Genomic DNA, 21,642 nt, shown 5'->3' with positions numbered 1-21,642 from the left:
CCCGTAAGTAAGAAATTAGTCTTGAGTGTGGCTCCAACCCATTCTGATGGTGCTGGCCCTCTGAGCAGAAAGCCTTCCACAGGAATCAAGCAGGCATGAAGCACATTTAGTTTGCAAGCCTCACTCCACCCCAGGAGGGCCGCTCTGTGTGGAGAGCCAACAGGGCAGACAGCTGGTGGCCGGAGCCTGGAGAGGCCCATGGGGCAGCCACTGTGGAATCCTACACAGCAGCTCCCTCAAATGCAAACATACACCTACCATCCTGGGGCCGGAGCCATGCACATGGCTGACCCAGGTTCCATCCACGGCATCCCATAGGGTCATAGGTGCTTGGGGAAGCACCGCTAGGAGTAATTCCTGAGTGCAGAGCCAGGAGTAACCCCTGAGCATCACCAGCTGTGGCCCAAATAACAGAACAGAACAGATGTGCCATCCAGTCTAGACCTTCCACAGTGCCCATGCACGAAAGGGCTGGAGGCCTGAGCTGGAGAGAGAGAACAGGGGTTAAGGCACTGCATGCCGCCATCACAGTCCCCTGAGTACTGCCAGGCGTGATACTGAGCACAGAGCCAGGAGTCAGCCCTGGGCTGCTGTGACCCAACCATCAGACCAACAAAGGGGAGGGCTAGGAGCAGGACCCAAAGACGCCTCCGCAGGGCTGTGCTCCTGACTGTGCCCATGAAGGCGAGACTGTGGCGGTGAGTAGGGACGTGCCATGCAGGCAGCACTGCAGGGGCGCCTCAGAGGGAGGCGGGGGGAGCACTCTGGGCTGCTCAGCGAAGAGCTCATACAGGAAGTGCTGGCATCTGCGAGAAGCAGCCCTGTGGCAGGTGGTGGCCGGGAAGGAGGGGCACAGGGCCGAAGGGTACTGCCGACTGCCCCTTCCACGCATGTCCATCTCAGAGAAGGCGCCGGGCCACATGCAGGCTGTGGGTGTAGGGATGCTCAGGGACCCCAGGAATGGGTGCTCGGCGCACTAGGGTCCTTCAGGGCTGAAGAGGCGTTGGTGGCATATGCAGAGGGCCCCCGGGGAGGGCTGCTGCGCCCTCAGCTCCTCATCCCTGTCACCTGCCTTCCTCCGCGCAGACCCTGGGCAGAGCCTCACATGCGTGGCCGTGCTGCTTGCTGGACGTGCTCGCTATCCACAACCCCTCGGCCGCAGTGACCCCGGCTTTGCCTGCAGCCTATGTGCTGGCTCAGTTCTCATTTTCTTGGGCTCCATGTTCACATTTTTACTTCTTTTCCTTTTGCAGGGGGAAGTTTTGGTCACACCTGGTGGTGTTCAGGGCTGAGTCCTGGCTCTGTACCCAGGGATCTGTCCTGACGGGGCTCTGGGGACCCTGGGCAGTGTCAGGGACGAAGCCGGGTCAGTGCCGCCCAAGGCCAGTGACTCTCTCCAGCCCTTCCCATTTCTTCCCAGGCAGGCGGCCTGGGGACTGGCCCTGCCACTGTCCTGTCTGTCCTCTCTCCTCACTGGGTCCTGGCTGTCCTCAGTGGCTGCTGCGTGCCATGTGTCTTCATGGCCCCTGGGCACGTCTACACTGGCCTTCACTCTAACTTCTGCACAGGTTCAGTTCAGCCCTGCTATGACGGTTCCCGTCTCTAACATCTCTGCTGCCCATGCCCCTCGGCGTGGCCCCATCGCCGGGTTGGGAATGGCTGTCAGGGGCTGCGAATCCCACCGCGGGGCCGGGCCTGGCATGCCTGTGAATATTCTCGAACTCTGTTCTCGTTCTCGGGTGCTCTCTGTCCTGTCCGGAGCGCCTGCAGGTGGCCTAGGACAGGGCTCGGGCGCGTGTTCCAGCCCTGGGACACACGCTTCACAGGCCTCACCTGGCTTGTGACAAGGACGGTTGCCTTGAAAGCTGGGTCACCTTTTTTTCTTTTTGGGTCACACCCGGCGATGCTCAGGGGTTACTCCTGGCTCTGCACTCAGGAATCACCCCTGGCGGTGCTTGGGGGACCATATGGGATGCTGGGGATCAAACCTGGGTTGGCCGCATGCAAGGCAAACGCCCTCCCCGCTGTGCTATCACTCCAGCCCCAAAGCTGGGCCACCTTTAAATTTATTTATTTGGTTCTTGGGGGCACCCCCAAGGACAGACCTGGGCCAAGTGCATATGAGGCAAGTACTCAGCCCTGTGCATGTCGCCCTGGACCCTCAACTCATGACTGCTTATCGAGTAGGAGTTTACTAGGGGTCTGGCAGGTGCCAGAGGGACCTCCTGGGCAGCACCGGGGGGGCGCTCAGTGATGCCTGTCCACTCTGGAAACTGGACAAGGCACCCACAGGGTTGGCCTGTGAACACAGACAGTGGACACCCATTAGGAGAGCTGTCCAAAGGCCCACTGTCCCCTCCCATGCACCAGGTCCCAGCTCTGAGCCAGTGTTTGCCCAGGAAGCAAGGGGGTAGGTGTGCCCAGGTGGCACCGAGGAGCACCCCGGTCTCTGACCATCACTTGCCTACAAGGGGCAGGCTGGGCAGTTCTGTACCCCCTATCCATGCTGCCTGACCACTTGGTCCTACCACAGAGTCTGGCCACACTCTGGGGCTCCCAAACCCCAGGACGCACAGGTTGGGCAGCTCAGCCAACTTCCTAGCACGGTAAGACACGCAGTGGCCAGTGTGCCCCTTCTCCCTCCCCAGGACGCGCCGGCTGCAGGGACAGACCGGGTGGCTCAGCCCACATCCCAGCATGGTCAGACACACAGCATCAGGCTCAGGGAGTTTATTGGGGGTCCGAGGGGGCGCTGGTGAGATGGAACGAAGGCCAGTGACCCCAACAAGGAGAATGGCAGCCAGGACAGGGGCCCCGAGCAGGTCCAGCTGCCAGGATGCAGGGGCCAGGGAGCACGAGGTTGGGGTGCTGGGGGCAGGAGGCCCAGGTCATCATGGGGCAGGCGTGGGCACCCATCTGTGGGGGCAGTCAACATGGGGGGTCACCTCTGACCTGGGATCACTGGCAGGGCCCAGTGCCCGCTGCTCCAGGGCCATGCCTGGTTGTTAGCAGAGTGGGCTGAGGCGAGCACAGCAGACAGGCAGGCACACAGCCAGCAGGGCAGGGCACAGTGAGGCCCGACAGGCAGCATCAGCAGCAGCACGAGGGCTTGCAGGTGGGCTGGCACAGCAGGGACATGCTGGAGCCCTGGCAGCAGCTGGGCGGGCAGGCGGGAGGGCACGCGGGCTGGCAGATGAGGGAGACGCTGGATGAGGGTTTGCAGCAGGGGGAGCACGAGGGGGCCTGGCACGGGGAGCCCCCACAGCACATGGGGGTGCAGCACATGGGGGTGCAGCACATGGGGGTGCAGCACATGGGCTTACAGCAGACGGGGGTGCAGCACATGGGCTTACAGCAGACAGGGGTGCAGCACATGGGGGTGCAGCACATGGGCTTACAGCACACAGGGCTGCAGCACATGGGGGTACAGCACATGGGCTTACAGCACATGGGGGTGCAGCAGGCCGGCTGGCAGGGGGAGCAGGAGCAGCAGGAGGGGGAGCAGGACCCGCAGCTCATGGGGCTGCAGACGAGGGTCATGCTGGGGGCCGGGGCGCAGCAGCTGGGGGCGCAACAGCTGGGGGCGCAGCAGGGGGGTGCACAGCAGTTCTCGGGGCAGTCATCCCCCTGCCAGGAGGATTCTGTAAAGGAGTCGTAGGCAGCGGGCAGGCAGGCCCGGGTGTTGTAGCTGAGGTTGCTGGAGCAGACGGACAGGGCGGAGGAGGCCATGGTGGGTGGAGGGGGGTGTGGGGGGTGAGTGTGCAGGGGTGTGTGTGAGTGTGAGTGAGTGTCAGGGATCCCCCACTTTTATACCCCTGTCACTCTCGTCCCACCGAGGCCTTCCTGCCTCTTCCTTGTTGGCCTCAGCCCAGAAGCCTCATTAGTGATGAGTCACTGGCAGGTGTCGCTCCCCGAGAAGTGGTGTCAGGGCTGTGTGGGACCTCAGTGTACCTGCCTGGACACGGGGCCTTTTCCAGGGTGGGGGAGATTCTTGGGAGGCTCCTCCACTGTCGCCCCAGTGGGCCTTCCTCTCTTGGGGCACCCCTCAGTCTGAGATCCGCCTCAGGGCAGTGGGTGGTCTGTTCTGGTCTGTTCTGGTCTATTTTGGTCTTTTCCTGTTTGTCCAGTCTGTGATGGTCTGTTTTCAGACTGTTTTGGTCTGTTCCAGTTTGTTCCACCTGTTCCATTTCATTCTAGCCTATGCTGGTCTGTTCTATCCTGTTCCGGTCTGTTCCAGGCTATACTGTTCTATTCTGGGTTATTCTGCTCTGTACCAGTCTATTCTGGTCTCTTTCAATTTGATTTGATCTGTTCCAGTCTGTTCCAGCCTGTGCTGGTCTGTTCCAGTGTGTTCTGGTCTGTTTTGGGCATCAACTTGGCCAGTCTCTGAAATCCTGCCGTGGCTTGTCCCACCCCTGGGGCAGACACATGTGGGGTCCCTGTTACATCCCGGGGCCCGCTGGAAAGGGAGTGAGGCCAAGGCCCACAGGCAGAGCAGAGGGGACGTCCACAGGTAGAGGGGCCTGTGGTGGGGAATCGGCCAGCAGAGACATGTGATAGGAGACCTCAAACCGGGGCCCTGAGTAGCCGGCACGTCCCTGTGCCCTTGGAGACAAGGGGGCAGCCCAGAGGCCTCTCCCTGCTTTCCACGGGGACGTCTCTGGCCCGTCCTCCGGTGGCACGTCCTGTTTCTCTCATGCTCTCCTGACTGACTATTCCTCCCTGCCCTGCGCCCTCATCGCAGCTCTGGGTGCAACCGTGTCTCTTCTGACCCCCATTCCTCACTCACATGAGATAGCCCTGACCTCCTGGACCGCCAGGCCCGACTCTGGGAGTCTCGGTCCTGCACCCCAACACTCCGATCCTCCAGTCCTGTGCCCCAACCCTGGGACCCCTGCACCCGTCTGTGACCTCTGACCCCCACACTGTGACCCCTGCACCTCCACACTGTGACCTCTGCACCCTTCCATACCATGACCCTCTGCACTGAATACACTATGACCCCTATATTCCAAACTATGACCTCTCATTCCTGCACCTCCCACACTGTGACCTCTGCACCTACAATCGTAACCCTGTACCACATATTCGGGGCCCCTCAGGTTCTCTCAGTGCCTATCTGAGATCCATCTCTCTGAGTCCGGGCACTGTGTGGGACCCTCCCCGGGACCCAGGCCTCGTGCCCCCCAGGTCACCCCCAGAGGCTGCAGGGGCTCCACCTGCTATCTGGAGAGGCAGAGAACAGAGTCAGACACGCTCAGCTCAGCCATAGACAGAGATCTGAGTGACATGTGAGCACATGTGAAGCCCCGTATGTGAGATACATGTGAGCACGTGTGCTGTCCCATATACATGAGGGCACATGTGCAACCACATATATGAGATACATGTGAATATATGTGCTTTCCTATATACACATGAGCACGCATGCAGCCCCGTATGTGAGGTATACATGAGCCACGTGTGCTGTCCCATATATATGAGGGCAAGTGTGCAGTCTCATATGTGAGCTACACCTGAGCATGTGTGCTGTTACACATACATGAGGGCACATGTGCTATCTCACATGCACGAGGGCACGTATGAGCACCCGTGGAGTCATGTGCGCAGCCTGAGCTCCCCATCATGCCCCTGCCTAGCAGCCCTACTAGGAGCCCCAGACCACCTCCCTTACCGCTCTAGTGGCCCTGCCTCCCTGCACCGGGCTGGCCGGCTACTCCAGGGGGCCTGTGTCCCTAGGGCAGCTGCGCCTTCCCCTCTGCCTCAGCCAGTCTCTGGGGCCCTCACGCTGCCTTGCCAGAGCTGCTATCAGCTGTGGCTCTGGTGACAGGAGCCTGTCACAGTTGAGATGTCCTGACAGAGGCAGGCAGTGGGTCTGAACAGTGACAGGTGGTGGGGTCTGGAATGGTGACAGGCAGTAGGAGTGAACAGTGACAGCGGTGAGGTGTGAAGAGTGACAGGTGTTGGATGTGAACAGTGACAAATGAGGTCTGGAGTAGTGACAGGTGGTGGGTGTGGACAGTGATAGGCGGTGGGGTCTGGGATGGTGACAGGCAGTGGGGTCTGGATTGGTGAAAGGCGGTTGGTGTGAACAGCAACAGGCATTGGGGACTGGAATGGTGACAAGAGGTGGGGTGTGGGCAGTGACAGGTGGGGTCCGAGAGTGGGAGGCGGTGGGGTTAGAGCAGTGACAGGCGGTGGACATGTGGAACTCTGATGGTGGGATGAAGAGAGGCAGGAGGTGTATGGAATGGTAACAGGGAAATGCTGGCAGGCGGTGGGGTGTGTGGGACAGGGATAGGCGGTGGAGTGTGAGGAAAGGTGACAGGATGGCGACAGGCAGGGGGGTGTCTGGAGCATTCTAGCGGGGGTTGTGTGAACAGTGTAGGGTGTGTGACTGCTCCACCCAGGGCCCCCCCCCGCGCCTCCCGCACTCGGGGAGAGGAAGCCCCGGGCTGGCTGTCTGGACAGGGTTGGGGCGGGCGGCCCTGGAGAAGAGGGGCCCAGTGGACAGCTCATGCAGCCTCAGACATGGGGGCACTCAGGGATCTCGGCCTCCAGTCGGGCAGCAGCGACTCTGCCGTGTAAACCTGGGCCTGGACATGTGACCCTCATTCCCCAAGCACAGTCTGGGTCAAACTCTCACGTCACGCATAGATGGAGGCTTCTCGGGGACGCTTGGACGCGGGCTCTGCTCTGCCCGATCACCGGGCCTCGCCCTCCGGCCTCCCCCTTGGAGGGACGCCCCTGCCCCGGTGCCCAGGAGGCCAGCTGGACAGCTGGCCCCAACGGGGCACATGCCTCATGGTGAGGTGCCCTCTGTCCCCAGGCTCCGATGGGTGAGGTCCAAGCTCCTCTGCCATCAGACTCTCGAACTCCACGGCCGCAGTACCCCCAGGGCCGGCATGAGGAGGACCGGCTGGCCCCATGCCAGTGCAGCCCAGGGACAGCAGCTCAGACCAGATGTGGATGAGGCTCCCAGGCCAGGGCAGAGCTGGGCAGTGGCTGCAAAGATCCACACTCAGAGCCAGTCATAGGGATGACAGCAGCTTTATTGGTTAATGCCCATGTCAGTCACACGGGACTCGCAAGTCACCGCCCCCACTCACAGGGACAGGGGGACACCGCTTGACCTGTTGGCACCTGTGTGGAGCAGAAGGGGCTGCGACATGTGGGGGCAGCTCATGGGCTACAAGGACAGGGGCACAGAGGACTGGTGGGGCCACGTGCAGGGAGGGCGGTTCTAGCCCGAGGGGTGGTGTCTCTGGCGCAGGGGACCCCACTAGACTCAGGGTCCCCGGGATGTCAGGCAGGAGTCAGACTTGGCCTTGGAGGCCCGACAGGGCGGCATCAGCAGCAGCATGAGGGCTTGCAGGCGGGCTGGCACAGCAGGGACATGCTGGAGCCCTGGCAGCAGCTGGGCGGGCAGGCGGGCGGGCACGCGGGCTGGCAGATGAGGGAGACGCTGGATGAGGGTTTGCAGCAGGGGGAGCACGAGGGGGCCTGGCACGGGGAACCCCCACAGCACATGGGGGTGCAGCACATGGGCTTACAGCAGACGGGGGTGCAGCACATGGGCTTACAGCAGACAGGGGTGCAGCACATGAGGGTGCAGCACACGGGCTTACAGCACACGGGGCTGCAGCACATGGGGGTACAGCACATGGGCTTACAGCACATGGGGGTGCAGCAGGCCGGCTGGCAGGGGGAGCAGGAGCAGCAGGAGGGGGAGCAGGACCCGCAGCTCATGGGGCTGCAGACGAGGGTCATGCTGGGGGCCGGGGCGCAGCAGCTGGGGGCGCAACAGCTGGGGGCGCAGCAGGGGGGCGCACAGCAGTTCTCGGGGCAGTCATCCCCCTGCCAGGAGGATTCCGTAAAGGAGTCACAGGCAGCGGGCAGGCAGGCCCGGGTGTTGTATCTGAGGTTGCTGGAGCAGACGGACAGGGCAGAAGAAGCCATGGTGGGCGGAGGAGGGTTTGGTGGTGAGCTGTGCAGGGGTGAGTGAGTGAGTGTGGTGGGGAGGTAGAGTGTGTGGGGTGTCGAGGGTCTCCAGCTTTTATCCTCCTCTGGCTGTTTTCCCTAGACTCACGTGCTCCTTCCCGGTGCGTGGGGGCCATTTCGGGCCCTCATTAGTGCTGTAGCCTGCGACAATGACTCATGACCTTCGTGTTGTTGTTTGTTTGTGGGGGTTGTGTTTTGGGGCTATCCCTGGTGCTAGGGGGCTATTTCTGGGTCTGCTCAGGAGAGAGCCCTGGCCATGGTCTGGTGGTCAAACATGGGCAGGGACTGGAATCCGGGTTCACGGGTGCTTGGCGGGCAAGCACCCAACTTTGTGCGGTCTCTCCAGTCGTGCCTCATGTACATGGGCAGTGCTGGGGGGTTCCTGCCCTCCTGCCTGCACCCAGAGAACTCTTGAGCTGTATGTGCTTGCGGTTCTGAGTGGGGTTGTGCAGCCACGGCCGCCCTTGCTGCTGGCCCTTGCTGAGGATCCCCGGCTGCTCCCTCAGAGGGTTTGAATGGAATGTGTGGGTCTGTGCATGCTGCAATCGAGGCCACAGACCTCGGCCATGGGATGCAATCACAGTCATGGCCTGTGTCACAGCACTGAGGGACTGCACACAAGACCCCCCAGCCACAGCTCTCCTGACCTGTCACATCACAAGCCCCCACGAGCATGTCCAGCCCTGGCACAGCCCAAAGGCTCTGAGTGGTACCTGGGGAGGGGGAAGAAGGAACCGATCCGCAGGGGCAATGCACACATCCGAGACCGTGACTGGGGCTGGACACGGCAGACCGGGAAGCTGGCCCAACCCAGCCCCTGCCCGGTGCCCTGACCCCACCTGCTTTTCTTCTTAGCCCACACATGGACTCAGGACTCGGGGTGCCTGTCCTGAAGCCGGTCGCCTGGTGTGAACCCGAGAGACTCAGGGGAGGCTCCTGAGACTGAGCAGGAGGGCGCGTCTGTGTGCTCAGGCAACTCCCCTCACGCATCCCTGCCCTGCCACCTGTGGCTCCACAATGCACAAGTGACCTGGGAACACAGGGCTGCAGCCCAGAGCACTGCAGATTTCCCCCGGGGCTGTATGGCAGAGGCAGGAGGATGCGGATCAGAGGGTCCTTGTCCCTACAGGATCTGAGTCTGGGCCATCAGCCGGCATGGACGTGCAGGATGTATATACTGTGTGTATGGGGCAGTATCTGCATGCTCCACCCACCTGTACATGCACCGTGCCCCCCCCAGGCACATGCACATAGATTCTGTGCCCCCCCAGTCACATGGACACGGACTCTGTGACCCCCACCTGCCTGCACATGGGCTCTGTCCTCTCCCAGGCACATGCTCACGAGTTCTGTGCTCTCCACCCTCATGCACACAGGTTCTGTGATTCCCCAGCTGCCTATACGCAGGCTCTGCAGTGCACACCCTGCCAGCCATGTGCATTCAGGTGTGGCCCCTGGGAGTCCCTCCCTGCACTAGATACGCACAGATGGGACATAGGTGTCTGTGAAATCTGAGATTTAAATCTTGACTCAAAGGTACAGTCAGGTGGAAAGAGCATCCAAGTGCTCTGAATCAAGTCCCCAGCCCAAAGGGGCAGTGCCCCAGACAGTGGGCAGCAATGCCTGGTAAGGAGGGAGTGCATGAGGGCCATGTCCACCCTGGATATGGAGCAAGCCGTGGGGTGGGGGCCTGATGGGTCCAGGATCCTGCCCTTCAGTTGAGGTTTAGGACTCCCCCAGGGTCTCCAGGGACCCCCAGGGAGCAGCTGGCAGACTAGAGGTGCATGCATGTGAGAATGTGGGACTATGGCAAACTGGGCATGATCTGGAATGTCTAATGGGTCCCAGGAGAACCAGGATGCTGCACACGGGGCTCTATATCTGACACCAGGGCCCGCAACCAGTCAAACGTATCTCAAGTGGGATGAGAGAGGAGCTTCTGTTCCACAGGCCGTGCGGGAGGGGGACACACCCCACGGGGCTCAGGCACCCCTACTGAACCTGGGCAGGCCATATTCCTTCCCTCTGTATATCTCTCTCCAGCACGGGGACAAGTGGGTTTTCCCCCATGAATGACCATCAGAACTAAGTGTCCACTCCCCTGAGTGTCTCAGATCCAGGCACTGGCATTACCAAGCGTGCCTGAACCTGCTCATCGTCCTGATCCAAGTCGCCTTCCCTGGGTGTCCCATATGCCCCGACTGCATCAGGCCGTGGCCTCAGCCAGCACTCAGGAGACAGACGCAGCTCCATTGGCAACAAAGCCCTCCCTCCTCTCAAAAGCCTGGTCCCTAGCTTCACTAGCCACTTGGGGCCTTCAGTTGAGCCAGACCCACCTTCCAGCTGAGACAATGGAGACTACATGGGGGTGGGGGGCCCTGAGAGCTGATTGGAGGGTTGGGAAGTCCTGGCCAGGTGGGTGTTGGGGCTCGGCTCATGCTAGGCCAGACTGCCAGGGACTCTCAGACAAAGGATGGGAAATGCCAAAGAGACCCAGAGGATAGCAGCCATGTGACCAGGGAAGATGGGGCAGAGGCAGCTCTGTGATAGGCAGGTTCCTGCTGGCACAGCTGAAGGCGAAGGCTCTTTCCTTCCCCAACCGTAACCCGTGGTGGCCCGGAGGCACACACATGTGTCTGTGCTTCTCTGCAGGCTGCGGCAGTGCTGGCCTCTTCCTGCTCTGTGCCCAAACCCACCACCGCACCCTGGGGTGTCACTGCCCAGGCACCAGTTCCTGTCCACACAGGCTCAGGCACTGTGGAAAGAAGGTTCACAAGTGTCCACTCCCAGGTCCAGCACTGGGTGAGTGGCTGGAGGCAAGGGAGCAGCTGTGCCTCATCTCAGCCTGTGTGCCTTCACGCAGCACAGAAACCAGGGCACAGCGAGCCAGGCCCTTGGGTGCTCCTGGGGGATCTGTCTTGGGTGGGGTTGGCCTGCAGGGACAGAGGGTGGGCAGGGAAAAAGGGGCGGGCTGGAGGCAGGAAGGGCAGAGTCTGGGTGGGGTCAGGGTCATGGTCAGAAGGGGGGGCCTGAGGCCTGGGCGGGGCGGAAGGGGCTGGGACTGAGAAGGGAGGATCTGTCCTTGGCCCTGCTTTGGGCCCTGGGGTTCCGTGTGGACAGGGCCAGTGGTGCCCAGAGATGGCTGCTCCTGACTTTGATGGACGCGCTGTACTTCAATCAGCAGAGTTGGCATGGTGGGAGGGTCGGCGGCTGCCCACAATGTCCCAGTGTCCAGCTGTAGGACAGTGTCCCCCCGGAGGCCCTGTCTGGAGTACGCCTCACCCTCCACACAGATGAGAGGCACTCCGCCTGGAGGGCATGCTGACATAGTTCCCTGTGTCCCTGTCTACTGCCAGGGTGCCCACTGGACAGCTGGCACCAAAGGGATGCTCACTTCAAAAGCAGGGTGACTAATCAAGACTCAAAACTCCCACGGGCGAGGTCTAAGCAATGTGCCTGCAGACCCATGGAGGCCGTGGGGATAGTGTCCCCTGAACCTGCAGAGCAAGGCTGGTCAGCTGGCCTTGTACCGGTTCAGCTCAGGGAGAGCACACACCAGATGTGGACGAGGCTTCTAGGCCAGGAGGACTGGGCAGTGGCTACAAAGATCCATCTCAGAACCAGTCACAGGGATGACAGCAACTTTATTGGTTAATGCCCATGTCACTCACATGGGATTCACAAGGCATCACCCCCACTCACAGTGACAGGACAGTTTCACCTGTGGGCATCTATATGCAGAACACAGGGGTGCAGCAGACATGGGGGGCACCAGGTTGCCAGGGGCCAAATGACATGAGCAGGAAGGGCTCATCCCAGCCTGAGGGGCTATGTCTCTGGGGCAGGGGACCCCATTATACTCAGGGTCCCCGGGATGTCAGGCAGGAGTCAGACTTGGCCTTGGAGGCCCGACAGGGCGGCATCAGCAGCAGCACGAGGGCTTGCAGGCGGGCTGGCACAGCAGGGACATGCTGGAGCCCTGGCAGCAGCTGGGTGGGCAGGCGGGCGGGCACGCAGGCTGGCAGATGAGGGAGATGCTGGACGAGGGTTTGCAGCAGGGGGAGCACGAGGGGGCCTGGCACGGGGAACCCCCACAGCACATGGGGGTGCAGCACATGGGGGTGCAGCACATGGGCTTACAGCACATGGGGGTGCAGCACATGGGGGTGCAGCACATGGGCTTACAGCAGACGGGGCTGCAACACATAGGGGTACAGCACATGGGCTTACAGCACATGGGGGTGCCACAGGATGGCTGGCAGGGGGAGCAGGAGCAGCAGGAGGGGGAGCAGGACCCGCAGCTCATGGGGCTGCAGACGAGGGTCATGCTGGGGGCCGGGGCGCAGCAGCTGGGGGCGCAGCAGCTGGGGGCGCAGCAGGGGGGCGCACAGCAGTTCTCGGGGCAGTCATCCCCCTGCCAGGAGGATTCCGTAAAGGAGTCGCAGGCAGTGGGCAGGCAGGCCCGGGTGTTGTAGCTGAGGTCGCTGGAGCAGATGGACAGGGCGGAGGAGGCCATGGCGGGTGGAGGGGGAGTGTGAGGGTGTGTGGGTGAGTGGTGTGAGTGTGGGAGTGCGTGTGAGTGAAGCTGTCCCTAGCTGCAGCCTTTATACCCCAACGGGGATGTTTTCTTCCTGGTCCCCGCTGTCTCTGCCCCGCTTCCCTTCCTGGTTGGGGCTTGGCACACGTGGCTCCCTGCTGCCACTGCCAGCTTGGGCCCCTGCTGCTGGCACCTGATTGTGCCTATGCCCAGAGGCAAACTCCTGATGTGTGTGCTGTGGTTCCTGGTGCCTGCTCTGGGCTGGGTAGGAGCTCCTGGAAAGCCGGTGCTTGCCATGGGGAGGGACGGGTCAGCCCCCACTCTAGATCTGTCCCCACCTCTGAGGTCATCTGACCTGGACACAGGTGGGCAGACTCTGTGGGGTCAGGTAGGAGCTGTCCCTGAGGCTGGGGCAGAGAACCTGATGTGCACAGGCCGTGTTAGAGGAAGGGTTGAGACACAGGAAGCATCAGGACAGTCTAGGGGAAGGGCAGGATCAGTTCAGGACAGTGTCATGCAGTGCCGGGGATGGGCAAGACAGTGCATAGAGCAGAGGAAGGGGCGGGGTCAGAGCAGGGTGGGGAAAGGATGGGGTCAGGGCAGGGGAAGTCGGGGTCAGAGCAAGGAAAGGGGCTGAGTCAGGTGGGCAGTGCTTTGCTACAAGTTGGCATTTAGAAGATGGTGCTTCTGACCTGTCCTTCCTCTGGTGGGTCTAGTGGCTCTGGAGGGTCCTGTGTGTGCTTCTGTTTCTCAGATAAACCCCTTACACAAATGTAAATGAGCACATGCTAAGAGTCTGTCAATTATCTTTTTCCTAAACGGGATTTTCTGTACTTAGACCTTTTGGTATTATGACTTTGGGGATTTTAGGCGTTCGGAATCTGACCTGCGAGTGAATCAACATTCAGGACAATGCTTTGGGGGGCTTCTGTTCGGAACCCCCGTGAAGGCCTCAGGAGCCTGCATTTGGGTGAAACTCGGCAAACACGCTGTGGCTTGAGGCTCGAGCACCACCTTAGTGTCACTGCAGCCGAACATATGAGACCCACTGCGGAGGTGAGAGAGCCTGAGTGCCTGGTGGCCGAGTCCAGCAAGCTGCCCAGACTCTGTGAGCAACAGTTTAGATGCAAAGAGAGGACTCTGCGTCGGGCAGGTGACTTGTCTGTAGGTGACTGACCCGGATTACATCCACCACCCATAGAGACCTGAGCTCCACCAGGAGTAACCCCTGAGCACAGAGTCAGATGTAAGCCCTGAACCCTGCTGGGTCTGGTCCCAAACCAATAAACAAAAGCAAAAAAACCCAAATATATTCTAAGGGAGAGACAGATGGAAATAAGGGTAGAGAGGTACCCACAGGACCCCTGGAAAGTGACGGAGAATGTGTTCATCAGTGGGAAGTCCTGTTAAGGGCAGGTGCTTGCCAGGGGCTTAGGGGACCTGTTCCCAGCACTGAAAGGGCAGCCCACCAGGAACACTGCGATTACGAACGCATCTGCAGTGACAGAGCCAAGATCCGTGAGGTGCTATGTGTCCCTACTCTCTCACCTCCTTTGCCCCGTTCAGCAGTGAACATAAGGAGGGGCAGCAGATGAGGCTGAGCGGGGACTGTCAGCAGCATGATCAGGAGGCAGTCATGCACCCCACCTGACACAGCACCGCGTGCCTGGAACCTCTGCTGGCCCGTGGCTGGGAACTGGGAGAGGACAGGTGGGAAATGGTGTGCTACGTGGCTCTCCAGCCTGGGTAGGGGACCAACTGCCACCCACGTGGCCATGAAGAGCAGGGCATGTGACCACCATGCAGCACCCACTGACACACCTGAGTCAGAAACACAAATTTCAGAGAGGAATGAAGACCGAGACGTGGCCAGGCAGAACAAAGCCGCAGAGAGAAACAGGACTGGAAGAAAGATGCTCAGGAACAACTCGACAGAGAACACGAGGCAGGAACAGCTTTCTACAGCGCCCCCCCCAGACGAAGGCCTCGGGAAGGGCTTAGGGGAGCACAGTGTCCAGAGACGCAGACATGCCCAGCCCCTCAGAGCCTTAGGGGCAGAGGGACAGTGGGCAGCCCTGAAAACTGAAGACATTTGTCATTCAAAGGGACACCTGGGCCGAGAGTGAGAAGTTAAGGAGACAGCATACTCATGCCACCCTCTGTGCCCACGTGGCCTTCTGGATAACGGGGCAAGAGGGTCTGGAAATGCACAGTGAATGGTCAGGACACAGGACAGTCACGCTTCAAAAAGAAAATTGTTTGAGGACTCCCACTTCACAAATTCAAAACTCAGCTCCAAGTACAGCGGGCCAGACGGGGTGATGGTGTGGGGGGCAGGGTAGGGCAGCCTGGCCCCAAGGGATCCAAGGGACACACTGAGTACAAAACAAGCCCCTTTCGAGAAGGCCGACTCCACCTGAGTGCAAGGTCATGGTGGGGCTGGAGTGATGGGAACCCTGGGCCCGAGGAAAGCGCCCCCCCCCATGCTCTGTGGGCCAAAACCAAGCACAGGAGACCACCAAAACCGCCCGCAGGTCCTGGGCTGCGTGCTTGCACCCGGGCTGTGGCTCCAGGCTCTCGGCAGAGCAGACAGGCTAGACGGCCCGGCTGCATCGACATGAGCCTGAAGAGGGTCACAGTGCCACGTCCACCCGACAGGACTCAGAGCCGATGGTCCTGGTGGAGGCCAGGAGGGAGTGAAGGCCCTGCATGCCTGAGGCCCCAGCACTCCCGGTGTGGCCCTCCGCATCCCTGGCATCACACTGAACCCCCACCTGCTGTCTGGGCATGGCTGGAAGTGACCTCCAGAGCACAGCTTAGGAGCTCCCCCACGCCCAGTGGGAGAGAGTCCACACCCAGTCGTGCAGGACCTGGGGTACCCCAACATATGCGCCGCTCCAGGCAGGAGTGGTGTCCCCCAGCCAGCACGCTTGGATTTCGTCTCCTCTGCTAAGCTCCTGGGGAAGGGTGACAGACTCCCTGTGTCCTCCCCTGAGAGGAGGCACCGTCACTGGGGCACGGGCAGCGCCCCAAGAAGCAGGTGCTGGGCCTTAGGGTGCACTCCCTCCAGGGGTACCAAGCAGCACTCTCTCAGCACTGCCCAGCTGTGCACACCCCCTTCCTGATGCTGCGCTGAGGGTCCCAGGTCTGGGTAGCGAGCAGGTGAGCAGAGAGGGGCGCACCACCGAGGGGGGCAGGAAGCCCCAGCTTCATCTGGGACCCTCAGGGATGGAGCTTACCAGGGGAAGGGCTCCTAGCAACATGGGCGTCCGGCCTGCCCACCCTGTGCGCCCATCTCAGAGCACGTGGGTGCAGAATCCGGGAGGGCGTGCGGGCCCGTGAGCACTGCTGGCTGCACGGGTCAATGAATCAATGTGTGAACAAAACGCCACTGACCTTGGGCGGCAAGCTGGGGACCTTCAAGGTGACGACGATGGAGAACTCCTCTGGGAAGAAGTCGCACCTGGAGAAAATCCTCACTGCCGGGAAGCTCAGGGCGTGGGGGGCGGTGGAGGCCAGCTGGAGTCCCAGGACCCCCTGGGCCTGCAGCGTCCTGACGGCATCGGTGGCGCTGTGCACGGGGACCGCCTCTGCCAGGATGTCCAGGGGGCGCAGGTCTGTGTCAGGGAGCGCACAGGGGTCATTCCAGAATAATCAGCCCCGAAATGTGCCTCAGTGGGGGAGGGGTTGGACTGGGCAGTGGGGCCCTCCCAGCCTTCCACGGAGTCATCCCCAAGCCCTGGCCAGGGTGGGCAATGGGCACAGCAGGGCACTGCTAGTGGTCCTGGGGGACAGGGACCCCCCACCCGGCAGGAGTCCCTCCATGCCCAGACCCCTTCCCAGGGCACAGCCTCCCCAGAGTGCCAGGAAGCCGTGGGCACCCGAGGCTCAGTGATAGGATCTTCTAGAACGAGTCTCAGCCTGGCATGGCAATTAGGGTCCATTACCAGCCGGGGTTCCCCAACACTGCTAATCCAGTGTAATCTCCGCCCATTTAATTAGAGCGGCCCTTCCTGCCCTCCCCCGCCAGCGTGGGGTTCACAAGGTTGCACCTTGCCTGGCAACACCTCCCCCCTCCAGTGTGGACCCCAAGGCCCAGAGGCGGCATCTGCCATGGAGGCCGGGAAGTGCCAAGACCCTGTCTTCTAAGTTCACGGGGCTGGGAAGGGGGACATGGGGGTCTGTGCACAGAGTTGGGCGGTCCCGGCCCACAGCCGGGTGTCCCCCACCCGGGAGCTGCGACTTCCTGCCCCCCTCAGAGGGGTGTCCCTCTCTGCTCACCCAACTGCTGACCCACCAGCTCCCTGCCCAGTGCCGGGAAAGGGGTGCTCACAGGCCTCTGTGAGCAGGACTGGGGCCTCCGGCAACCGCTTTGCCATTTCCTGCCACTCCGTAATTGTTTCGGAATGAGAGGCTCAGACAATCAATTAACTTAATTGGCTGCGTTTGGAGCTTCAAAGAAACCCAAGAGCCCAGAGCTCCGCTGGGCTGGGGAGGCAGGAAAGGGCTGGGCCCACGGAGGCAGCGCCTGAGAAGCCAGAAGCTATCTCCACCTCAGCCCTTGGGGGTGAGGGCAGAGCACCCTGAAAATCAGGGTGTGGGGGCACATGCAGGCCCACGAGAGGGAGGACGCAGGACAAGCACCTACTGAACCTGCTTCCCGCCTGCTGAGGGCCCCGAGGCTCGTGGCTCCTGGGAGACGTGGGGATTCTGGAGGAGCTGCTATGAGCCCCCCGCCCCCCAGTGCTGGCATGAGGGCAGCCACGCAGGTGGTACAGGGGTCTCCCGGCTCCCAGTGGAGAGTGGCCAGCTGCCAGCCAGGCTGGGGGCACCCTTCCCTAGCCCCTCGCTTCACAGGCAGGAAGGGGTGCGGCCCTGATGCTACCAGCCCACCCCACACACCCTCTGCTCCATCTAGTACCAAGGTGATGTCGGTTTCACCACGACCTGCCCGCACAGCTTCTGCGAGACCCTCGTAGACACTGGGGAGCACCCCCACCCACCCCCACCCCGCACGGCTTCTGCGGGACCCCCGCTGACACGGGGGAGCACCACCACCCACACCCACCCACGCCCGGGCCAGGGAGGAGTGTGAGAGGCGGGTCACGGCAGTGTGGCTGACAGTTACTAACAGTGTCGGTGCCAGGCGGGCAGGGTACCCGGGTGCAGCCCACCTGAGCCACCCCCGAGAGGGCCCAGGACCGTCCCCTGCTGTCCCCGGCCTGCTCTCCAGTGGTGACCCCACTGCACAGGGGGTCTTTACAGCTTCGCGGGGCTCTGGAGGCCATCACAGCTGATGTTCCTTGGGGAAGGGAGAACGCCCACATGTGCAGGCCGGGAGAGAGCGCTGCGGCTGCAATGAGCGAGTCGTGTGCAACGCACCCGCCGGGTTCTCGGCTCCAACACTGTCCCGCCTGAGAGCGCTGGCCAATGGGATGCCTGGGAGGCGCCATGGTCTGAGAGCGCTGACCAATGGGACACCTGGGAGGTGGCATGGCCTGAGAGCGCTGGCCAATGGGATGCCCGGGAGGCGCCATGGCCTGAGAGCGCTGGCCAATGGGACACCTGGGAGGTGACATGGCCTGAGAGTGCTGACCAATGGGACGCCTGGGAGGCGCCGTGGTCTGAGAGCACTGGCCAATGGGATGCCTGGGAGGCGCCATGGTCTGAGAGCACTGGCCAATGGGACGCCTCGTAGGCGCCGTGGCCTGAGAGCACTGGCCAATGGGACACCTTGGAGGTGACATGGCCTGAGAGTGCTGACCAATGGGACGCCTGGGAGGCGCTGTGGCCTGAGAGCGCTGGCCAATGGGACGCCTGGGAGGCGCTGTGGCCTGAGAACACTGGCCAATGGGACGCCTGGGAGGCGCCGTGGTCTGAGAGCACTGGCCAATGGGACGCCTGGGAAGCGCCGTGGCCTGAAAGTACTGGCCAATGGGACGCCTGGAGGTGACATGGCCTGATAGTGCTGACCAATGGGATGCCTAGGAGGCGCTGTGGCCTGTCTCAGCGCTGGCCAATGGGACGCCTGGGAGGCGCCATGGTCTGAGAGTACTGGCCAATGGGACGCCTGGGAGGCACCGTGGCCTGAGAGTACTGGCCAATGGGATGCCTGGAGGTGACATGGCCTGAGAGTGCTGACCAATGGGACGCCTGGAAGGCGCCGTGGCCTGAGTGTGCTGACCAATCAGATACACGGGAAGTGCCCGGCTGTCCAATCTGACGCCCAGTAGCTTTATTCGGAAACAAACCCTGCGTCCCCTTTGCTGTCCCTTCTCCCGTTTCCCATTGTGTGCGCAGCTACTGCAGCATCCTGGTGTCCCATACAGTCCCCAGCGCCGCAGCACCCCAACCTGGACCACCGAACTCCTCCGGAGGGGCCCTTCCTCCGGCGCCCGCGAAGCCCGTCTCGCAGACAAGAGGCTCAAAAGTTCTCAATACCCAGGAGCATCACGGGTCTTGGTCCGGCTGAGCCCAGTTCCCGGTGAGTGGGAGCAGTCCTCTGAGATCCCCGCAGGAGACCGTGGCCGTGCAGGGGGTGTGTGCAGGGCGTCCAAGGGCAGAGCCCACCTGCACAGAGCCTGGGCTGGCAGGTCTTTGCCTAAGGAGAGACCCTGACGCACAGCTGTGGAGAGACAGGACCAGACGCAGAGCAGACGCTTGGGGGGGAAGAGGCGCTGGGAAGCCAAGCCTCGGGGTCTTCTGAGTAGGGATGACCCTGGAGCACGGCCATCCTCGTTAAGGCAGGCCTGACCCTCCTGAGTAGGGGCGGCCACTCCACAGGTCACAGGTTGGCCTGAGTGATGGCTGTGAGAATCCCTGAGGGTGCCTTGCGGCCCCAGTCCTGGCAGGCTGAGTCTGGTCAGTGCCAGGACGTATGGGCTGAGGTGCGGATGCAACCTCAGGTGGCTCAGCATGCAGTCCCTGCCTGGCATTACACGGCCCGTGTTCCGTCCCCGGCGCCCTGCGATCTCTCCCGCCCCACGCGGCCCTGCCCTGTGCCAGGACCTCAGGTGTGGCCCTGGAAAGTGCGTGAGAGCGCTAAGAGGGGACGGCGGGACGTTCCAGGGAACACAGGTGCATTAGTGGGTTCTGGCCACGTGGAAGGAAAACAGGCGATGGAGGTTGCCTAGCGGTGACCCCCCGGCACAGCACAATGGGTGCGGGGGGCAGGAAGCCACCTTTCCAGATGCATGAGAGGGCAACTAGGGGAGCTCATTGGCTGAACCCACGGAGCTGGGGGTGGGAGGGCTTCGAGAGAAAGTCGGACTGAGGGCTCGGGTAGGACAGAGCCCTGTGGCCAGCTCTGGGTGCGAGGCTGCCTCAGGGATGGCACTCAGCCCCTTGGCAGGTAGACAGGTACAGTGACCACGCTTGCAGTAGCTCTGCCCGCCCCTGCAGGGCAGCCTTCTTGAGCCTTCTGCTCATGTCACACGTGTGTCCTTGGGAACCAAAATTGTCCCCATGTTGGAGTATGGGGTCGTCCTCACCTTGGAGTACACAGGCCGGACTCTGGGGCGGGTCTCATGATTCAAGAGCCCCCCAGTCTGGACAGCAAAGGCCCTGAGGAGGGGCAGAGTGCTGGAGCCACACCCCAGTACAAGATCCTTTCCCAGAAACAAGATGTTTCAGGTAGAATCACGCTGGGGGGACTGGGGGCCTGGCCCAGAGCCCATGCTGCCCCCCTCCACCACCCTCTGGAGGGGGCTCCAGGTGGCACCAAGGAGCACCCGGGCCCTGACCATCACTTGCCTACAAGAGGCAAGCTGGGCAGTCCTGCACCCCCTATCCATGCTGCCTGACCACTCAGAGTCTGGCCACACGCCTTGGGGCTCCACAGCTCCAGGATGTGCCAGCTGGGCAGCTCAGCCCACACTCCAGCACGGTCAGACACGCAGCGACCAGTGTGCCCCTTCTCCCTCCCCAGGATGCCCGGCTGCGGGGAAAGACCGGAAGGCTCAACCCACACCCCAGCAGTCAGACACGCAACATCAGGCTGAGGGAGTTTATTGGGGGTCCGAGGTGGGACCAGCAGGATGGAGCAGAGGCCAGCAACCCTGGCAGAGAGAGTGGCAGCCAGGACAGGGGCCCCAAGCAGGTCCGGCTGCCGGGATACAGGGGCCAGGAAGCACGAGGTCGGGGCACGGGGGGCAGGAGGCCAGGTCAGCACGGGGCAGGCGCGGGGTGCCCATCTAAGGAGACGGCCTCCCTGGAGTCACCTGTGAACTGGGATCACTGGCAGGGCCCAGTGCCCACCACTCCAGGGCCGTGCCTGGTTGGCAGCAGAGTGGGCTGAGGCAGGCACAGCAGACAGGCGGGCACACAGCTGACAGGGCAGGGCACAGTGAGGCCCGACAGGTGGCATCAGCAGCAGCATGAGGGCTTGCAGGCGGGCTGGCACAGCAGGGACATGCTGGAGCCCTGGCAGCAGCTGGGCGGGCAGGCGGGTGGGCACGCGGGCTGGCAGATGAGGGAGACGCTGGATGAGGGTTTGCAGCAGGGGGAGCATGAGGGGGCCTGGCACGGGGAGCCCCCACAGCACATGGGGGTGCAGCACATGGGGGTGCAGCACATGGGGGTGCAGCACATGGGCTTACAGCAGACGGGGGTGCAGCACACGGGCTTACAACAGACAGGGGTGCAGCACATGGGGGTACAGCACATGGGCTTACAGCACATGGGGGTGCAGCAGGCCGGCTGGCAGGGGGAGCAGGAGCAGCAGGAGGGAGAGCAGGACCCGCAGCTCATGGGGCTGCAGACGAGGGTCATGCTGGGGGCCGGGGCGCAGCAGCTGGGGGCACAGCAGTTCTCGGGGCAGTCATCCCCCTGCCAGGAGGATTCTGTAAAGGAGTCGTAGGCAGCGGGCAGGCAGGCCCGGGTGTTGTAGCTGAGGTTGCTGGAGCAGACGGACAGGGCAGAGGAGGCCATGGTGGGTGGAGGAGGGTTTGGGGGTGAGTGTGTGTGAGTGCGGGGGTGAGTGTGCGTGTGTTTGTGTGAGTGAGCCTGGTGCTGTGGCTTTTATACTCCTGCTGCTCCTGTTGTCCCTGCCAAGCTGCTTCCTCTTCCTGCTGGGGGCACTGGGCTGTTTAAGTCTGTGTATCCAG

The 21,642-nt window shown here is 62.1% G+C and overlaps 1 protein-coding gene across 1 annotated transcript in view; it reads right to left on the bottom strand.

Moving 5' to 3' along the window:
- Positions 1-21,642, bottom strand: part of TSPEAR (thrombospondin type laminin G domain and EAR repeats) — a 119,728-nt gene that overhangs the window by 14,773 nt on the left and 83,313 nt on the right. The window contains exon 2 of the mRNA XM_055127220.1: positions 15,935-16,155. Within this exon, the coding sequence (XP_054983195.1) occupies positions 15,935-16,155 (221 nt within the window). The remainder of the gene's footprint in view (positions 1-15,934; positions 16,156-21,642) is intronic.

This window comes from Sorex araneus, chromosome 2 (assembly GCF_027595985.1).
Source record: "Sorex araneus isolate mSorAra2 chromosome 2, mSorAra2.pri, whole genome shotgun sequence".
Taxonomy (NCBI): Eukaryota; Metazoa; Chordata; class Mammalia; order Eulipotyphla; family Soricidae; genus Sorex; species Sorex araneus.
This window is presented reverse-complemented; position numbering and strand designations above follow the sequence as displayed.